Source organism: Amyelois transitella, chromosome 4, assembly GCF_032362555.1.
Source record: "Amyelois transitella isolate CPQ chromosome 4, ilAmyTran1.1, whole genome shotgun sequence".
In the NCBI taxonomy this organism is placed as follows: Eukaryota; Metazoa; Arthropoda; class Insecta; order Lepidoptera; family Pyralidae; genus Amyelois; species Amyelois transitella.
Window position 1 is genome coordinate 11,566,782 of NC_083507.1, and position 21,698 is coordinate 11,588,479.

The following is a 21,698-nucleotide window of genomic DNA, read 5'->3' on the forward strand; positions in this document are numbered from 1 at the left end:
TATAGTGAAGAAAAAGAGAATGAGATGGAAGGCGAAATTGAAATGTTCGAAATTGTGGAAGCACTTAAGAGTATGAAAGCGGGAAAGGCTGCTGGGTGTGATAGAGTGTCGGTTGAGATGCTTAAAGCAGGAAAAGGCGTAGTAGCTAGTCAGTTGTACTGCCTTTTCAATTTGTGTTGGAGAAGCGGCCGAGTACCAAAAGATTGGTGTAAGGCTGTTATCGTGCCACTTTACAAAGGAAAAGGGTCACAGCTGGACTGCAAAAATTATCGTGGTATAAGCCTGCTTAGCGTCGTCGGCAAATTGTATGCTAAGGTATTGATTAATAGAGTCAGGAATGAAACTGATGACAAAATATGGGATGCTCAAGCGGGATTTCGAAAGGGAATGGGATGTACTGATCAGGTCTTTTCCTTGCGGTGCATAGCCGAAAAGTTTTTGGCCAAGAGTCAAAAAGTCTATTGCACATTCGTAGATCTGGAAAAGGCCTATGACAGAGTTGAGAGGAATGAATTGTGGTCAGCACTTTCTATGCATGGGGTGAGCAGTCTCTTAATACGAGCACTGAAATCCTTATATGAGGATTCGAGTGCTTGTGTCAGGATAAACGGAGCGCACACTGAGTGGTTTAAGATTGAGAAAGGCGTTAGGCAAGGATGTGTTGCGTCACCGTGGCTGTTCAACCTATTTATGGATAGCTGTTTGACAGATTTGAAAGAGTCTAAAAGTGGATTAAGGATGAATGAGTTACTCGTCAAATGTCTGCTCTATGCCGACGATCAGGTTATACTGGCGTCATCAGCGGAGGAGTTACAGGAGATGGTAAACTGTATGCATGAAGCTTTAAAAGAGAAAGGAATGAAAGTGAACGTAAGTAAAACTAAAACACTGGTTTTTGAAATGGAGAAAGAAATGACAGCATGTAATATTTTGATTGGAGGAGAAAAAGTGGAGCAAGTGAAAGAGTTTGTATATCGAGGATCAAAGTTTACATCAGATGGCAAGTATGATAGTGATATTGAAAGGAGAGTGAACGCGGGGAACATGGTGAATGGAGCTTTGCATGCCTTTATGAGCAGTCAGAAACTATCCAAAAAGGCTCGACTGGCTGTGCACAGGGGCGTGTTGGTCCCGACATTAATGTATGGGAGTGAAAGTTGGGTATGGCAAAAGAAGCATGAAAGCAGAATAAATGCAGTGGAAATGAGAGCGTTAAGGAGTATGATGGGTGTGAAATTGAGTGACAGGATAAGGAACAGCGTGATAAGGGAATGTTGTGATGTGAAAGAAGATGTAGTTACAGGAATAGAAAAGGGTATGTTAAGATGGTTCGGTCATGTGGAGAGGATGAATGAAAGCAGGTTGACTAAGCAGATATACAAGGAGAGTGTGGAGGGAAAGGTCGGAGTGGGAAGACCTAGACGAACGTATCTTGATCAAATTAAGGACGTCCTGGTAAAGGGTCAGGTCAAAAGTACCCGAAACCGCCGAGCTTGTATGAAGAGAGTTATGAATGTGGACGAAGCGAAAGAAGTATGCAGAGATCGTGGCAAGTGGAAAGAGGTAGTCTCTGCCTACCCCTCCGGGAAAGAGGCGTGATTTTATGTATGTATGTATGTATGTATTTTCTCATCATGCCCTGGCCGGGATTTGAACCCAGGAATTCCGGTGTCACAGACAGGCGTACTACCGCTGCGCCACAGAGATACATACATACATACATACAGATGGTCACATCTATATCCCTTGTGGGGTTGACAGAGCCAACAGTCTTGCAAAGACTGATAGGCCACGCTCAGCTATTTGGCTTAATGATAGAATTGAGATCCACAGAGATCAAATATAATTAAATATTGTAATGATTCATCTATGAACTACTTTAAATAATAGCCTGTGATTAAAACAACGTTAAAATGAACCGTGAATAATCACGAATTGAGATTGCAAATTGGAGTTTTGATTGATTCCGAATTTCAATCAAGGTCCGAACAACAAAATTGACTGTTTTTCTCATAAAGAAAAAAAAAAAATAACCAAAATATTTGTTGACAAATACCACTCCCTTTCTTTCCCGAGGTTATCGTAAAAGGCGACTACAGGACAGGCTATTAAACTTGGAATTCTTTTAAACGATGGCCTAGCAACTTGTTACTTTTTCAATGTCAATTGCATCATTAAGCCGTACAGCTGAACGTGGCCTTTCAATCTTTGTAAGACTGTTAGCCCTGTCTACCTCGTAAGGGATATAGACGTGATTATATGTATGTATTAAGCCGTCTAACAAAACGTGGCTTAAGAATCTTGAGGATATTGGCTGTGTGTATCTCATAAAATATTTTTTTTGTTGCATATGTGATACAATGATACATACATACATAAAATCACGCCTCTTTCCCAGAGGGGTAGGCAGAGACTACCTCTTTCCACTTGCCACGATCTCTGCATACTTCTGATATGCATGCTTATATATTTATAAGTAACACAGTTCACGTAATATCAGAAGGTATTGAAAATAATGACATTTACTCACAAAACCATACGGTTCTTTGTTGAAACTACAAAGAAATAAGTATCCAGCACTATCTTTCATTCCCATTGTAAACTATGATTAAAATTTTCGCCTCCGGAAGCCGTGTTGAAGCTTTCCAAGACCGACGCTTCTCAAAAGACGCTATTGACATGAAATATTAAAATTCTGCAGTGAGAAATGGGATTTCCGAGTAATACAATGTAATTCACGCGTTTCCTATTCGATTTTTAATACGACACCTTTCATGTTGACGACTGCATTGAGCTTGAGAATTTCAAAAGAATCTTTATTATTAAAGCATTGACGACTACAAAGAGTTGAAGTGTACCTATATTCATACATACATATAACCGCATCTGTATCCCTTGCGGGGTAGACAGAGCCAACAGTCTTGAAAAGGCTGATGGGCCACGTTCAGCTATTTGGCTTTAAGATAGAATTGAGATTCAAATAGTGACAGGTTGCTAGCCCATCGCCTAAAAGAAGAATCCCAAGCTTATATACCTATCCCTTAGTCGCCTTTTACGACATTCACGGGAAAGAGATGGAGTGGTCCTATTATTTTATCTATTGGTGCCGGGAACCACGCGGCACTGCCGTACCTATATAAAAGAATATAAATAGATTTGTTAAAAGTAAGGTGATGTTGTGTGTGTGTGTGCGTGCCTCACGATGTTTTTTTACCCTCATCGTAAGAGCAAACGAATGTACATAACTAAGAAAATAGTTATAATTATGTATGTAGTATGGTTAAGATGGGATTTGAACCTGTGTCTTTTACGCGCATCACGTATTTTAACCGGTCACCTTACCGATTCGACCACCGGCGCTCAAAATTATTTTATAAAAATAATTAACAACAAAACAAATTTGAGTAAAATATGAATTCTGCGAAATGTTGGCCTCAAACTGCCCAGTTAGGCAAATATAAATCACTTATCCCCGATAGCAAACTGTAATCACAACTTTTCGTTTTTGGGTGATTTATTCATGTACATATCTAGCTTTAATTGACTCCACTTAGTAGCTTTGAGGCTTATTACGAGTAATCTTAGCATAATTGTTTGATCCATTATGCAAATTACAATTAACAGCGTATATCACATTCGTAAAGCATCAGATATTCATATGACATGCATATATGAACATAATATACCTAATAAGCTTGAGAATTTGAGTAATGATACCTACGTGTCATATTAAAATCATGACAAATCTTAAGCGATTACTAATATGTGCTTGATCAAATAAGGACGTCCTGGCAAAGGGTCAGGTCAAGAGTACCCAAAACCGCCGAGCTAGCATGAAGAGAGTTATGAATGTGGATGATTTTATCATGGTAAGTGTAAAGATGTAGTCTCTGCCTACCCCCTCCGGGAAAAGGCGTGATTTTATGTCTGTATTATTAAAAGCCACCTGCACCTGCTATGCATGGGTAACATTTAAACATTAACATTTCTCATAAAGCTCTTTTTTCAACATTTCAAACTGGAACGAAATCCGAGAAAGTTGCATACATAAAGACAGAGAAAAAGGTGGACTTCATAATAAATAGTGAAAAAGTGATGATAGTGAAGTAATAGTGATGATAGTGAAGTGATAGTGATGAAGTGATGATTACAAATGGAAAAATAGCTCCATTGAACTCTTTGTCCACTCTTTCTCTTTCCCATGGATTAAATATAAACCACAGTTACCTCATAGCGTAAAAAAAACAAACAAGGATATGTACAAAAATAGACATGAAATATGGTGATCCCGAAAGGGTTGAAATTTGTAATCATGGCTAGTAATTTAAGAATGATTTTGGTATCTAAAAATAATTGTTTAAATATAAACTAAAAATGGTTACTTTAAATAAAGGAACTTTGACACAAAAAGCCTCACGATAATGCTCAAATAGTTTCCAACAGAAATGTGCATTCTACATTTGCCTTGAATTCAATTCCAAAGTTGTCATTACATCTCCATTTTATCGTCTAACATTTGCGGTGTAGGAATACGAACAATATGAGCTTGCAGTGCTCTCAGTGCACATAAATTGCGTAAATATGAACGCTTATGTAGACGTTAGTTGAAATTCAAACAATGTAATTGTTTCTGTGAAGGTAAATGCTGAATTCGGGCGAGTAAATCGGTAATTTTGGCTTCGGATCGCGGTTTGTTTTTGCTGTTTACGGAATGTTTAGTTGTTGAGTTTGAAGGTCTGATTGCTATTGCGAATATAATTTATAGTTATTCATTGGTTAAGGAATTTGCCTAATACAAACTATAATTTGCTCGTATTTAGCGAAGCTATGCTTTTGGTTTAGTTAGTTTTATTTGGGATAGGACATTTTTGGCCAAAATAAACTGATTGTTGAAATAGAAAGATGATGTGCTTTCAATTCAATCTAAAAAGTTTACCTTGATCGCCATTTTTTGGCCTTAATCATGAACAACTTACCATATGATGGTATTTATACAATCTCTGACACCACAGTGCGTGTATCATCGGTTGAAATTAACTCCAGTGAAGGTGCCTATCAAATCAAAGTAAATTTAAATACTAAATGTACCTAAACCCAACCTATAACCCAAAGGTTGACTGGAAGAGATTGCATTAGCGATAAGTCCGCCTTTGTATCATCTATACCTGTTTTGTGCCTTTTTTGTATGTTTTACTCTTATGATACAATAAAGAGTTTTATCCATCTATCTAAATATACTAACCTTGAACTGGTGTATAAATGTTCATGTACAAGCAGTCTTCGCTCTGGTTCTTCAAGCGTGGTAGTAATCTTCTTAAATACTCCAGCCTGCCCTTGGGCATCCTCTCCAAAGCGAGAGTTTCGTTCGATACATCTGGTAACCTTTGAGGACAGACCGGGCCCATCTGATCTACAGTCTTCACGTCATCCCACGGTGCAGGAGCTCGTGTTGGGGCAAACCTTTGTAGAAATAAATTAATTTGATATAAAATATAATTCTTCATATTGATAAGTAGAGATGAAGAATATTTTCCCAATAAGAGTAAATAATGATTTTAAGGTAACAAAGAGCAAACAAAACAAACTTTAATATCTCGTGAAAGAAAGATGCTTTTTACTTCAATAAAAAAAAAGTTGTAAAAGATATACAAGGTTTTTAGCTTACAAAGGAAGATATTAACATTTCAATGTCGTTGAAACAGGGATAATCTTCGGGTTAATATCGGAATACATTTCATCCTCAATTTCAAAGGTATATGCTTCAGAAAATATGACTTTAATCGAGCGTAAAAACAAATTTGGAATACCTGTTAGATCCCGTTGGTGGTGTGGCGTACGGTACCCCAAGATAAGCCTCCACGGGTTTCAGATACTTATGCTGATCCATTGGTAATATTACTCCTTGTAATTTTCCGTATCTCGTGCCTATAATCCTTGTCCTTAACATAGAATTTCTACCACTCCCAAAGCTATTCCCGTCGGTATTCTGACTCAACAATAAAATTAGCAGTAAAATTAATTTGATTCTTTCTATTGCGCATAAATGTAACTTTCTCCAACAAGTATTTTCCCTTACAAGTATTAAATTATTTAGTTTATTTTTCTGAATAAAGTACTGTTTTATTGAATTGCAAAGGTGTAGCGGCAGTCTATTGTAGGCCATTTTCTGTGAATATCACCTTTGTGGCCCCATTTCTTTATTCTCTGCGTAATGTATTTAGAATTGATTTTAACATTCCTATTATGCCATTTTTGTTATCTCTACCAATATTTTCTTCATTACTACTGTATGTCATTGGCACAAGTATTGCGATACCTGAAACAAAGAAATTGTGACTATTAATTTACATATTTGCATTATGTCAATTTTAAAGGATTGAAGAAATTGAGTCGACGACGAATACATGAAGTGAGTAAAGTTATTTTTTAATAACAATAATTTGTAACAAATATAAAAACACAAATAAAACCTTTAATTTTTTTTTATTTATAATTTAAAATTTTATACAACATTATTTTACTTTCTCTAATTATGTATGAAACACTTATTCTTATAGATTTTTTTTCTGATAAAGTCAATCTACTTAAATTTCTTTGACAACACTGTCTTCAACTTTCTAAACGAGAAGCTTTGATCATTCAACTATCCGTGATGTCATTCTTGTAAATTAGCACAGAAGTAACAATTTACCATCAACCCCTTTGTAGTGTGCCAACTTCGGCTGATGCCAATTGCCCTAATTACTGCTTCAAGAAGCTAAACTATCAGACCCAAGTTGTGAGAAGTTTTCAATTTCTTTTATGATGAAACTTGCTGTTCAGATTTCGTTCCAACTGCAAATTTTATGGAACTTTTAATAATGAATAACAAAGTAGGCCAAATCTTTAACTTTTCTCTCATGAATATATAATTGTAAAATGCTAAGGAAAATTTTATAAAATTAAATTATGCTGCGAGAACTTTTTTTTTAATGTCAACGTCAATTAATCATATTTACAAGAAGAAATTGAGGGGATACTTACAAATCTTAATATAATAATTAAGTGAGTTAATTTTCTGAATATTAAATTATTGAAAAAAAAAAACGCCATTTTTAAACGGTCCAATTTTGTATTTACCTAAACAAACAAACATTCGAAGACCTAGTTTTCTATTGCGAGTTCGCAAACTCATGAAGCCACAATTTTCAATTCTTACATCCCCTAATGCCCTTCTACATTCTTCGGGAACGGTCATTAAACATTAAAGGTAATATTAGATAAAATAGACCAAAACAAACAGATTAAGTATATAAAAAAAAAACAGACCATAAAATAAACGATATAAAACCGGAACATAAAGAATATCAAAGTAAAATGACAGTCGTACATGAACCACGTAAATTGCGAGCGACTGATACAAACTCCGGCAACTCCTACATCGATCTTATCTAAAACGAGAACACTCAATCCTCTGAGACGTTAAAAAAGATGACAAATGGCTTATTCGATATTCGTTGCGAACGCTTGTAATAAATCAATAAAGGTACCATTAGGGCGTAGAGGAATATTGATGGGGAAATAAAGACGTCTAATCAGCCATATTAAAATATTTTGCTGAATGTTGAAGATCTTGTATGCACTATCCTTTCCTTTTTTTTTCGTGAATCTAGTCATATTTGCCATATTAGTTTTCCATCTGGCGTTAATTTCTGTTACATCATCACTACTCTAGAGAGGACTACATGTTCTTCTAACATGATTCTTGAAAATTTCAATGATAACAACGCTTTATTGCATTATAAGATAACAAATTTAAACTTCATAAGGGAAATAAATTTATGATTTACAATGATCAAAGATAAAAATATGGCTTAGAACTAAAATTAAACTTATAAGCCTTCTTATAAAAAGATATTAGAAGATATCAATTCATTTCTACTCCGTGTCTTGCCCAAAAACTTTCGTGGTGTGGTGTGTACTAGGACGTAGTTGTCAAAAAAAAAAAACGCTTGTACGATAATTTTTTATTAAAAGACAAATGTGTGATATCAATATACCTGTAGAATTTCAAACTGTTTGTTTTGTTACAGAAACAAAGTATCCGCAAAAATCCGAAATCCCCTGGTATACCTAATAAGAGTTTCATAACAGTAACAATACGACACGAAATTCTTTAACAATTTTCTTTTAGTTTTCACAAATATAACTTTGAAACACGTGAAATCTACTACAGGCCAAACAAAACAAATGGAGCTTCGGGCTTTACATTTTGAACGGAACAAAAGGTTGGCATGAAAAAATTACCCGTCTCTTTATCAGATTCCCTTTGTTAGTAAAAATTGAATGTATGGCTAAAAAGGTCTACACTTAATTTAAATTAACGAGCGCAAGGCTTATCCAGGTTTATGATTGGGTTTAAAAATAAATCTTACGTTCAGTTGATTGAGTTATAATTGTAGCTAATCTAAATATAGAATGAAATATCGATAAATATAACCTGCATACATAATTTTCATGCTACAAGCAACATAATATTATGCATTTATTTATTGTTAATTATTTTCTCACTGAATTTAGACTGGTTTTGGAATTTATCATTTCCTATTGTAAGCATCCTATTCTGAAAATAAATCTATTTCTAACTTTTTAAAATAAGATTAAAACACTCCAGCCATTTCTTTTAACGAAATCATCAAAACGATCCTGATTCACTAACTAAATGCTCATATTAATCACGACGGACCAACTCCGAATAATCCAGCAAATAAAGTACAGACATTTTCACAAGTTACGCCGGGAGTAGAGTCATTAGCTTACGCCAATCAAACGCCAGAAAGTCGAGCAACCCGGACAAAAACCGTTGGTCATCCATTGAGTGGCACTTCACCATTGATTTTATTTCTTGCCACGTTTGCTATAGGAAAAAGTTCCTTCATAATGACATCGTTCGAACATTTTTCTCTTTGACACTGTCCGATTAGATGATAGAAAAAATTGGCCAATGTAATTTTAGTATTTTATTCTCGTAATTTTCATCATTGGTTTCGTCTTGATATATTTTTTAGTCTGATACATACGTATAGCCAAGTATATTATCCCTTGCGGGTAGACAGAGCCAACAGATTGAAAAATCCGAATTGCCACATTTGACCGCATGGCTTTATGTTTGAATTAAGATTAAAAATGTGACAGCTTGTCAGCCCATGACCTACAAGACGAATCCCAAGTTTATAAGCCTTTCCCTTAGGAGCCTTTTACATTATCCATGAAAAGATATGGAGTGGTTCGATTCTGAAACCACGCAGTTCTTAATCTCACTTCCTCTTATTTCTTCGTATATATTCCAGATTGCAAACTGAACTGGCTCTTAGTTTGTAGTTCAGTTCAGTTGTAGTAAGCATGTTGTTAGAAATAATATTTGTGTTATCAAAAAATTCCATTTCAATTCGGGACCAAAACTTTTGTTAAAAGTGTATACCTCAACAAAAATATGACTAAAGACAGCCATTTAAAACACATGCTTCCCGTTAGAGCACTTAAAGTAGACATCACCATCCCTCTCTCCCATATAATATTCACAGGTTCGAGTGAATAACGAAAGAGATCACGTTTAACCCATAAATTCTTTACCAAGAATATAATATGCTCTTAAAAACTATGATCCAGTATGGAAATCACGTGAGCGTATCGACGCTTTACTATCGACTCAATCTTAGTGTTAGAATGGCTAGCAATTTTAACCCGTTAAAAAATATGGTATGAACTTTCCAATAGAACTTTAGAATAAGACCATGCCATCTCTTTGCCATTGATGCTGAAAAATGTGATTAAGGGACAGGCTAATGAACTTAAGAACTTGGAACTGTCAATATTTGAAACTCGCGTTCATATTTAAGCCATACAGCTGAACGTCTACCCTGTAAGGGATAGAGACATATATTATATTTATGTATATATGTAGCTAGTAATTGCTGAACATCTTTAGAGAATTACTCTGATGATCATTCATCGTTTCTGCCTGACCATGTTTCTGGAGACCACAAAATATATCAAACAGCTTGGAATTAATTCTATTCTTTTAATCTCTCGCTTTAAATGTTCAATTCCAATGTTCTATTCAACCTTGTCACACAAAGGTTAAATGAAAGACGTAAAGTCATGTTCGCTAAAGTTCGCTTGATTTGGTTTAAAATTAATTTAACGGCTAGACTGACAATACTTGAAATAGGATTCTCAGAAATAGTAAGTCAGATTTGACGTCATAAACCAATCCAAGTAATAAAGACAAAAAAAATATATCAACGTAATAAAACTTTTGAAGTAATAAAAAAACACAATTCAGTCGACGTTTGACATAATGGCGGAACTAATTTAATTATAACTTGTGACCATGATCTAATGCAAATTTTAATTTATATAAACAGTAAAGGTGTAAATAAATTTTAAAAATTTGGATAATAGCTGTAACATTTCCATTAGAAGTTCAGACTACAAAAAGTACAATATAAAATAAGGGTTTAGGATGATTCAAATATATCATCCATGTAAAAGTTTTAGTATAAATAAAAATACTAAATATTCTTCACACAATATAGATTATTAATTTGTTACGTTTAGCGATCCCAAATGATACCAATAAAACACGTTTCGTATCCATTTTAATCGAGTGGGTTGTAAATGATAATCCCCGCAAAGGGATTCCAATTTGCTATAATCCCCGTCGGTTACCTAGCACTGTCATTTTGATATATTACATGTCTTTGGTTTGACGGGTATAATAACACGCGCAAAATTTAATTTAACGCACCGTACATTGATTTATCGAAATTGGTTTTCTTTGATTTATGAACAAATTGTTTTGAGGGTATCAGATGCCTTATGAATTCTGATTAAATTCATCGATTGTATGTTCCTGGCAATGTTGTTGTTATTTTAATGACATCTCTTTCATTATTCTCAAATTATCGAATATCGATTGCACTTGTATCCAGTAACTGCATGCAGAGTTGATAACACGGTGAACGGAAAAACGGCGGTGGAAACTCTTGTACAATGGATTTTAGTACATACATACATACTTATAGGCCACGTTCAGCTTATTGATATAATTGGGATTCAAATAGTGACACATCCCCATCGCCTACAAGAAGAATCCCAAGTTTTTAAGCCTATCTCGTACATTAGTCATAGGAGTTATTCTTTACCTTTTGGTACCTGCACAATTTTTACTACTTTTAGATTAAAGTTACAATACCTACTTACAGGGAATAATGTAAACAACTGCTCTAGTCGCCTTTTTAAAAAAGAGCCATACGAGATACTGGAATAGAAATATAAGGACAGACCTTTCATCCATATAAGAACAGTTTTAGTATATAAATTTATATGTCGTCTTTTTAACTTGAGTTTTGTGTGCTATAGTTTACTTGTGTTTCTTTGAAACACCATTATCTTTTACTTCCAAAATGAAATGAGAGTTTACGATTGTACGCGTTCAAATCTTAAGACGAAAATTGTCGAGACAAAGAACGCCTAACGCCATCTTGCAGTCGTAAAATCTAATCCAAGTTTTATTGAGGCCACGCTAGACTGGAAATGTAATAAAGTTAATATCAGACATAAAGATTTTGTCGAATACACGTTTTGTGCTAATGAGGAATAGCAGTTAATACGATGCTTGAAAATTTAAAATAATCCTAAAAAAACATCTTAATTTCTCTCTCTTAAATTTCATTTGATCTTATGAATTTTCAATTAGATTATCTTAAATCCGCGGTCCGCCCGCGTGAAAAATACTCTACTTTCCTTTCCATACTCCTATAATCACACACTATAATCTTTGTAAAAAGTCGTGGAAATCGGTTCAGTGATTACACGGTTAAGCAATAAATAAGAATAAAAAGAGATTTCTCATTTAAAATATTCGATGGGATTCACATAAAAAATATCTCATAGATATCTTAGTGCTTTCAGATCGAGTTATTCGTATTATTCCCTAGAGCGTAGAAATCGTATTAAAAATATTTAATGAGTTTTCGATCTGAAATTCCGATTCGCTTAACTTAATAAAAATTCCGCGAAACTTATTTTGTGCGCTAAGGTCTAAAGAATAAAGATACATTTTTAGAGTGCATATTCTTCTAAAACAATATGAAGTGGTATCATGGACCAAATATATGCAATACTTACGAGTAATATGTCATGGACTCATTTGGCAAAGGAGTCACAGCCTACTGAAGGCAATCTTATAAGAATAACCTTCGTTATATCATCTTCTTCTACGTCGTTACCTTTACTCACTATTTACGTTACGTCGGCACAGTATGTTAGTTCTTCCCAACTTTTTCTGTCACTTGCCATCTCACTACTCATAATTTCTTTCAAGCTATTCACCAATCACCATTGTTTTTCAGTCTCAACTTATTTTTAACACCTTCTACTTCCACATTGAAGACCGCCTTAATATCATTCAGACCTTCCTCCAATCTCATCATGAAAATATGAGGCAAAGAGAATTGAATTATCATTTTATCTACATTATCCTTAAGCACCACACATACTCGAGGTTAAATGGAATCCGACATCCAAATTTCCTCCATTTTGAAGCAAAGCGTATTATCTCGCAATTTTGAGGTTCCATTTTCAGACGCGACACGATAAGCATGAGTGAGTTTTTCCAATAAAATTTCTTGCATACTCATTTATAACGAGATTTTTCTCGTTTTTTGTTTCATTAATATCCATTAAGTCATAATTCAGTCTTTCCTGAAATGAAGCCGGAACCTTGGTTCCTTTACAGAAAGGTCTCAATAATAAGTAACATGTCGAAAATCTTTATGCGAAGCGACTCCCTTCAGACTTCGATGACCTTTTAAATATGAACGATATTACCTTGGATACGCTTAAAAATATTAAAATTAGCTTTTACCTACAGCTTCGCCAACGAGAACCTAGCGCCATCTACAAAAGAATACAAGTTTTTCACAAATCTACGGGAACTTTAGTTCTTTCACTATGTCATTCTCCAAACCCTTGGTTATGTTTATGTGAAATTTCAATTAGGTTGGTTTGGTTGCGATACCTCATAAAAGGCCAACACAAATTATGCAAAATCTTTTTGACTGAAACCTTTTACTTCAAAGGTATATAAACTGTGCCGTGTGGTTCCCGGCACCATTAGTAGAGAAAGAATAGGACCACTTCATCTCTTTCCTATGGATGTCGTAAAAGGCGACTAAGGGATACGCTTTATAAACTTGGGATTTTTCTTTTAGGCAACAGACTAGCGACCTGTCACTATTTGAATCTCAATTCTATCATTCAGCCAAACAGACTGTTGGCTCTGTCTACCCCGCAAGGAATATGCACATGATTATATGTATGTATGGTATATTAACTCTAACCACAATGGTATTTGATGCAGTACGTAAAGTTATTTATCCCTAAGTTACCTTCTACGCCATACATGGATAAGAAATCGAGTTTGTTTGTTTGCCAAGGACCACACAACACGGGTACTACGTTCTAGGTTAAAATGAACTGACAAATCCGACTGAAAACGTAGGTATCAAAGCTAATTTTGTGTCTTTCAAAAAAAGAAGGGTTCTCAAATATAGCACAATACGGGTAGAATGAAATAATGAAATTCCCACTTGCTCCTCAGAATTCGTACACGTCGACCCTCATCATGGTCTTTGTGCTTGGGCGATGTGTGACACACACGCTATTAAATTAGGTAATTTCACAGTTGTACACATTTTTTTACCTGTGAGAGGAAAAGGTTGTAAGAAAAAATAAAGATTTGCTCACGTATAAAAAAATCATGGTAATTCGGAATAAAAAGAACACAATTTCAGATTCACAAGCACATGCTTAGTCTGGACAGTTTTGTGAATTAAAAAGATTTTTTCCTTCCTTCGTTTTTTTTTTCAAAGTACTCCGTAATAGCTTAAAAAAAACAAAAATAAAACCATCAAATTAAATGAGATTTCGGCCTGTCACTATCTCCAAAAGTCAAATATTTATAAAAACAAAAAGAACAAAGTCAAAAGCTTCAAACGTACAATTTTTCATTGAATATTAAAACTGCTTTTAAAATATAAGTACTTTCAAATTTGCACTAAAGCGAGTATTGGGATCATCTCATCGAACGAAAGTATCCAATAAGTCATCTATATACGGAGCTAAGTAGCATTTGCTACTTGACCGATATTTTTCACTTAACGGCAACCCTACTGTTTTATGTTGACCCGTTTTTGCTCAGAGAGTGCATTACTCTGCAAAATTTCACAGCTTGACAACCCTGAAAGAAGTTTCATGGAAAGGGTCGAACTTTTACGCTGAATAATCTTTTAGGGCTAATGTAGATGGCAAAAAATAATTTAGTGCCGCTATTGGATATTGGAATACTTTGGTATTATTCGGGAAAGTGCAATTCACGACTATGTTGTTATGAGAAGTTTATAAAAATTTCTCACAAAGATACTCGTAGGTTTTGAGAACATTGAATAGAATTTCGATATCTGTTTCTTTATATCTAGAACACTATTCAGTGTGTGTGTGTTAACAGTCGTCTTGGAAAATGACATTCACCAGTGGTACTTTAAATAAATATATTTATGTATATATATATCACGCATATTTTCTATTGGTATAGGAAGAGACTATGGGTTCTACATATATCAAAAAACAAATATATAGGCAGATATTTGTATTTTCTGCCCTTCGTGTAAGAGGCGTGATTATTATGAATGCATGTATTGTGAGTTGTACAAAGAGAATCACAAAAATAAATTAAAGAGGTAACAGCAACTATTATAACATTCTTATAAACTCAGGCATTTAGGTACACAAGTGTTTTTGGGAATAACTTTGCTAATAACTTGGCATATAAAATTACTTTATTAACATAACTCTCCTCTTCATGTAGGGGGTTAAACATACTCCCTTGCCACATTACCACATAACGTACGTATGGTCGCATATACGATACATTAACTTTTATTCGTTCCATTGCGCGCACGTGCAAACCAAAGGTTTTAGATGACCACTTAAACGGTAATGGACACCGCGCATTACAAGAAGATGGCTCGTTTGCAAAAAGGTAATGTGGGTATCGAAGTAAAAGTTTGATGACTGCTAACATCTGGATTTGGTTTTACCCTGAGAGAATATTATTAGGTTAAAATTTGCAGATATGAAAAAAGTACGGCCATTTTTAATAATATAATTTTACCTAATATTACTCAATTTAAATAATAGGCAAATAGTATGTGGCAACTGCAAGTAAATAGATAGATAGTTAAACTCTTTATGGCACCAAAAGAGTAAGATATATAAAACAGGACATAAGAGAAAGAGATGGTACAACAAAGGCGGACTTATCGCTAATGCAATCTCTTCCAGTCAACCTGTGCGTGGAAGGAAACCAAATAGGAGATTGGCTTTGGTGCAGAGCAAGTATTAAAGCAAAACAGACTAAATTTCACAGCATATTTTGGCATTTACACATGTAACAAAAACACCAGCAATGAAAAATTCCAAAAAATATACTAAAGATTTTATAAATAAAGAGAAAATTGAACAAGACACTGAATTACATTACCCGAGAGACGTGGACTAATGAGTCCTGAACTTCATGTTTACAGACTAATGAAAACATGTTTACGGCTCCAAATAAATTATTTTGTCACGCCCAAGTTTATTAAGATTCTTTTCGTTTTTGGCAAATGTCACATGATGATAAATTTAGTTGTGGTTTGTTTGTTTAATTGCATTGCAGTTATTAATTTAACTGTTGTGAAAGGTCAATTTTCGTGTGGTGCTCGGCACATAAGAATAGGGCCACTTCATATCTTTCATATGGGTGACTAAAGGAAAGGCTCTGAATTTCTTTTGTTGGGTTCCTTTGTAAGCTGTCACAATTTGAATTTCAATTCCATCATTGAGCTATATAGTTGAACCTGGCCTTTCAGTCTTTTGAAGACTGTTTGCTCTGTCTGCTTCATTGGAGATATAGAGATAATGATATGTATGTATGAAAGGTCAAATAGTACTTTAAAAGTCAAAACCGACGAGCTTACTTAAAAAGATTGAAGAAAAATTGTAACGAGAAGGGAACACAAATCTCTCTCTCTCAATAACGTGATTTCGATTACATTATTTGTTCTTAATCTGGTAGCTGACTTTAAAGGCAACGTTTAAGAAATTTATGATTTTGCGAACTTTTACAGTCAACTGCGTACCTACCTGCTTTTTACCAACCCGTTTAACTAATATACCTATTTCTGTTAATATTTGCAGATCATCAAACCAAACGTCTTTTCGAAGTATATCTCATAAATTCATCTTGTTTGAGTTCACATAGTCTGTCAGTAAACAATGTTTTATCAACTACAAAAGGCCTTAATCTATTATATAGAGCATGTCTATTATCGAGATTCTAGGCGACCCATCATTTATCAATGGCTTGATCAAATATTAGCCGATCAATTTGGGTTATCCGTAACCGCTAACAGATGCTAGGTATATCGGTCTAATTTAGCTGAGAAATCGCTTGTTCAGCGGTTTTTAGTACGAATTCAGGTTTCGTTTGTTTGAATTCAGGTGGGTGTTTAATTAGTGTTATTCCATTATTAAGCCGTTAAGCTAATTGGGTACTCCGAGTCTTGTGACTATTGGCTGTGGCTACACCGTAAAGGATAAAAACGATTTATATGTATATGTATTGTGTTTACTTTTGTGTTGATTGAAAAAGCACATTTTTTTATCATGACATTAAAAGAATATTGTCATTTACCTACACAATTTTACATATTCATATTTTTTGTCAAAGTATTGTTTTTCAAAGTTAATATAAAGAGAGTTCATCTTTATATCAATTTCAATAAAAAATATTATTATATAACCACCATTTATAAGGAATGTATTGATGACCGAACAATCGAGTGAATATTAAAAAATTTACAAGCCACTTAGACCGTATTTCTGTACTCAAATAGAAAATTGCATAATATATCACTGAAAAATACAATCTACTCTCAAGTCACTGCACCTAAAGAGCATCTTAACGACGGCCCCTGTTGCGCAGCGGTAGTACGGTTGTCTTTGACATAGTAGATGCCGGGTTCAAATCCCGGCCAGAGCATGATGACTAACGAAAATTTTCTAATAGGCTTGGGTCTTGGATGTTCATCTATATAAGTTTTTAATATATAAATCATTTAGTTGGCAACTCGTTACACAAGTATTAAACTTCGGGGTTAATTTAATCTGTGTAATATGTCCCACATATATTTATATGTATATCTTTGAATGAGTCCAAGAAAATCCTTATAAAGTCATTATGACGCTGTTACTCTAAGATATCAAATACTTTGAGGAACAAACAGCTCTAAGAGTCCATTAGTGAACAAAGAAGTTGGGTATAATATGATGTACCTATTTAATTAATGTTAGTACTCAACGTTATATAGAATTCTTGTAATAACGTTTTGTGGATAGAAAGTTCCGTTATGAGGTTTACGTATTGCATAATGTTTAATGATAATGTTTTAGTATATGAATAACATTCATTTCTGAAATCTACTTACAAACACACATTTAAACATCACGTCTTTTCCCCTTGAGAGACAGACAGAACCAAATTCTCGAAGAAACTCATAAGCGACGACGTTCAGATTCATGGGTTAATGATGGAATTGAGATTCAAATAGATTGCTAGCCCAAAGACCAAAATAAGAACCTTAAGTCATTTTCTTGATTGAATTCCTAACACAAACTATGTTCTTTCTTCGCTAAAAGACCAGTAAAGAAATTATAGAAAGCTTCTTTCAAGATTTCTATTTTTGTCTTATCCTACCAATGTTATAAATGCGAAAGTTTGTGAGTATGTCAGGATGTCAGTATGGACGTTTGTTACCCTTTACTGAACCGATTACTATAAAATTTAGTATGTGGGTAGCTGAAAACCCAGAATAGCTACACACACAAATAACTTACTTTTTAACCCAGAGTTCCCGCGGGATTGATAGGGTTTCCATGCGGACGAAGTCGCGGGCGGCCTCTTGTTTCTAATAAAGGTAAGCAGTTTTAAATTAATACACATGCCCCTTGATGATGATCAAGATGAAGAAGTGACGAAGGAACGCTAAAAATAAACTGATGACAGGTAATTATTAAAAGTTTTAATTTTCTATGGATCAATAACGGAGAAATTGCAACCTTCAATTTTTATCGGAGCCAAGTTACCCCAAGCTCACAATTTGTCGAAAACATTCTCTTTGGTGGCGGTCGAGCCCGAAACATCGCTCTCCCTACACATCTTACAAACCATAAACTATGCAAATTTCTCAACAAGTCTATTCTAATCGGTAAACAGACAGGACACGACGTTATTTATTATTAAGCATTCAGCAACAACACGTGTCGATACAATTCCAACACTTGCATTTTGTATCCGTTGTATGGAATATTCATGCAGTCAACTCCGGTTCGCTAGTTTGAGATGGTAAGGAAGTGACAATATGCAGTCTCAGATATGAGGGCATGGCAATTTGAACTTTAGATGATATTGTTAAGATTTAAAATAGAGTTTCATTACAAGAAATCCATATAAACTTTATATCGATAACAATCTATTTTTATTGATATTCGGATGTTTTTCGTCAGTCCTTTTTACTTACTAGTTATAGATATAGTATAGTGTAACATTCATGTCATTTCAATGAAAGAATAACTTATTATTAATTATTAAACGCAGTCAAAGCACGACCAAAACACAACATTTTAATGTTTCATAAAATGGACAATTACATCGATCATTTAAATAAAAAATACACAAGTAAATTTACGGCAAATAAATGAATTATTGCTTCAGATTAACAATAGAAGATCTCTCTAAGAATTTTTTAATCTAACTAGGAACGCGGTAATAAGACTCCTCAAAGTCGCTTCAAAATATTTACAGAAATTGAGATGAAAGCCGAAACTGAATTGAAATTTATGCTAAAAATAGTCTTTTTGAAAGCAGCTTCAGGAAACTAGAAATTCAATTAACTCTTTGCTCAAAATACACAGTTGTTAAAAGTATAAGCTTAATAATTTTAACAATTAAATTGGTTTTTGAAATATATATTGTTACCGAATATTTTGATGATAAAAAAATATAAACAACAATAATAATCATGCTTTTTCTAAAAGCAGCTTAAAATAATAATGAAAAAATTTCAACAACAAAAAACAAAACAATTCCAATAAATGCGAATTTGAGATCTGCGAATTACCTTCATATAACAATCAGTGCAATAATAAAAATATGTGAAGGATGTGCTTTAGGTAAAGACACAACGGCTAAGAAGTTAACCAAGGCAAGGAAATCTTAGAGTGAGATCAAATAGAGACGATAATATTTGGAATGAAGTAACCACTAAGTAAGAAATAACTTAAAGGGTGAACCGATATTCCGCCATTTGTGCTATACATTTGTACTTTGTGCAATGAAGTTTAAATGAATAAATATTATACGAAATCTTAACAATGATCAGAGTGATAAAATAATTATTTTATTTATTAAGAAAAAAAGACAGATTTATATAATACGAGTATATAAATCGGTCTAAAACCCTTGCTTTTTTCTACAGTGACAGGTAGAAATCTTCAATGGCGATAAAAAAATATTTATATTATCACTCTCCATGACGATGAACAGGAAAAATTGAACTTTGCACAAAACGTCTCCGAAACATTGAAATGGAAAATTTTAGCAACGTAAAAAACAAATAAGAAGAAAGTACGTTTTGTTACAATCCTTAAATAAAGCCGCGCATAGACCACGTCATAAACTAAAAGTTTAAAACTTTTTTGATTCTGTCTCTACAATAAAAACTTTGAGTAAGTATATAAAGCGAGGCCAGATTGGTATCAGTTCTATTACTGTAAGCAAATGTGGCTACTTTTGACAAAGTTGTTTTAACTTTTAAAAAGCTTTTTGTAACATTCTGGGTAAAGACAGCTGACAAATTAAAAAAGTTACACATTTTTGACTGCTGAGTGGATTTACCTGAACATTATGATGATATAAATAAAGGAATGTTATGGAGTTTTAGAAAAAATCTATGATATATTAGCACTATTGTTCTTAATTGTTCTCAGTATCTAAACTCCGATTTACGTCTCGCAGATAAAAATCATCATCATCACGCTGTGAAAACATTTGTTAATAGTTTTTTTTGATATTTTTTCCCACGCAAACTTCAATACCAGACTGTGCCAGTTACAAAACTTTTCTTTTATTCTTCATTCACAGTTATTTTCCACCACACAATGAAGATTATTTCGTCTAGTTTCTCCTATCAGCATATTGTGAAGTTCAGCCAACCATGAAAGATATCCAGAATGCACTTTATATTTTCGCTAAAACTTGGTCCAAGTGAAGCGTCTTTTGTACAGTTTGTTACATAACTTGATGGATTTGCCAAGAGGAATTTTGTGTAAGTAGTTGTAAATTTACTTTTAAGAACATTTTGTATTAGTGCACTCATTCGTTGTAGTTCATGTTGATTTTATGCATGAATTGTTAAGTTGGTCGGTGGTTTTGCTGAATTTTCTGACATTAATTTTAATTTCAAATAGACTTGCTTTTGCGTTGATTTTGGCTCACGTGGGAATAAAAATATGCATTTTTTTCCTACAGTTTTTGTCTGTCTTTATGAAAAATATTAACAAGGCCGTTGTAGTAGTTATGAAAACATTACTTCAATTTTATGCAACTGATTCGTTATTACAGTATAAGAAGATATTATGAATTTTTTAATGTCTATGAAAAAATCCATATCGAAGCAGGTAGAAGGGGCAGACCGAAGAAAAACTGGCTTGAAAAAAATGTGCAATGCAGAACACACAAAGTGAAAAGATAAATGTAGGTAATCCCACCCCTGATCCCAATGCACTATGGCGGAGGGTGCAGCTGGGAACATGAAAAGATAAGAGAAGAGTTGTTGCAGAACTAACGGTAACAATCATCTAAACGAAGGCGTTACATTTAAAAAATGCTTAAACAACATTTTATAACAAGCAAAAACAAAAATTTGTTAATTATGTAAAATTGTAAGTGAGCCATCTACACCTATTATTATTTCAGCTAAAGCATATTTTGAATTTAAAGGTATAAATACATCAAATTAACTTGATTATACGAAGATTAAAAGGCAACTGTCAACGCTAAATTGCTAGAAAATTTATATTACCAAATTTATTAGGTCTTATTGCTCTTTTTTATCATGGAAAAAGTTTGAATCTATTGATTAAATATTTTTATATGGCTAATTATTTAATTATCTCCAAATTGAATGCTAGCTCTTGTCAAATAGAGTTGTAGATTATCCTTAAATGTTCTTTATCTGACTTTTATGTTCCATATATATCGAAAAATTCTGTAAGGTTTCGATTTTAACTTTGTCATATTTTTTTTTTCATTTATGCTCACTATAATTAGATTTTATATTAAAGTAGTCTTCAACAAACTGTAATCTGATAAATTTACCAAAATATGAATCTAAATTCCAATTGCTATGTACATTTTTAAAGTCTTGCCTTTAGTTCCGATTGCTTGCATGTTGTCTCGAGCCCGGGGTCCGGCTTTCACCTCAATCTCCTTGAAAGTAAATCAGGTAACTACACACAGGGACTCTGGTACTGTCATCAATATCGTAACGCTA

The 21,698-nt window shown here is 33.8% G+C and overlaps 1 protein-coding gene across 1 annotated transcript in view; it reads right to left on the minus strand.

Annotated features, from left to right (window-relative positions):
• Positions 1-21,698, minus strand: part of LOC106136824 (neuroligin-4, Y-linked) — a 74,386-nt gene that overhangs the window by 22,339 nt on the left and 30,349 nt on the right. The window contains exons 2-3 of the mRNA XM_060954300.1: positions 5,808-6,316; positions 5,243-5,460 (exon numbers count right to left, since the gene is read on the minus strand). Coding sequence (XP_060810283.1) covers positions 5,243-5,460; positions 5,808-6,163 — 574 coding nt within the window. The 5' untranslated portion in view covers positions 6,164-6,316. The remainder of the gene's footprint in view (positions 1-5,242; positions 5,461-5,807; positions 6,317-21,698) is intronic.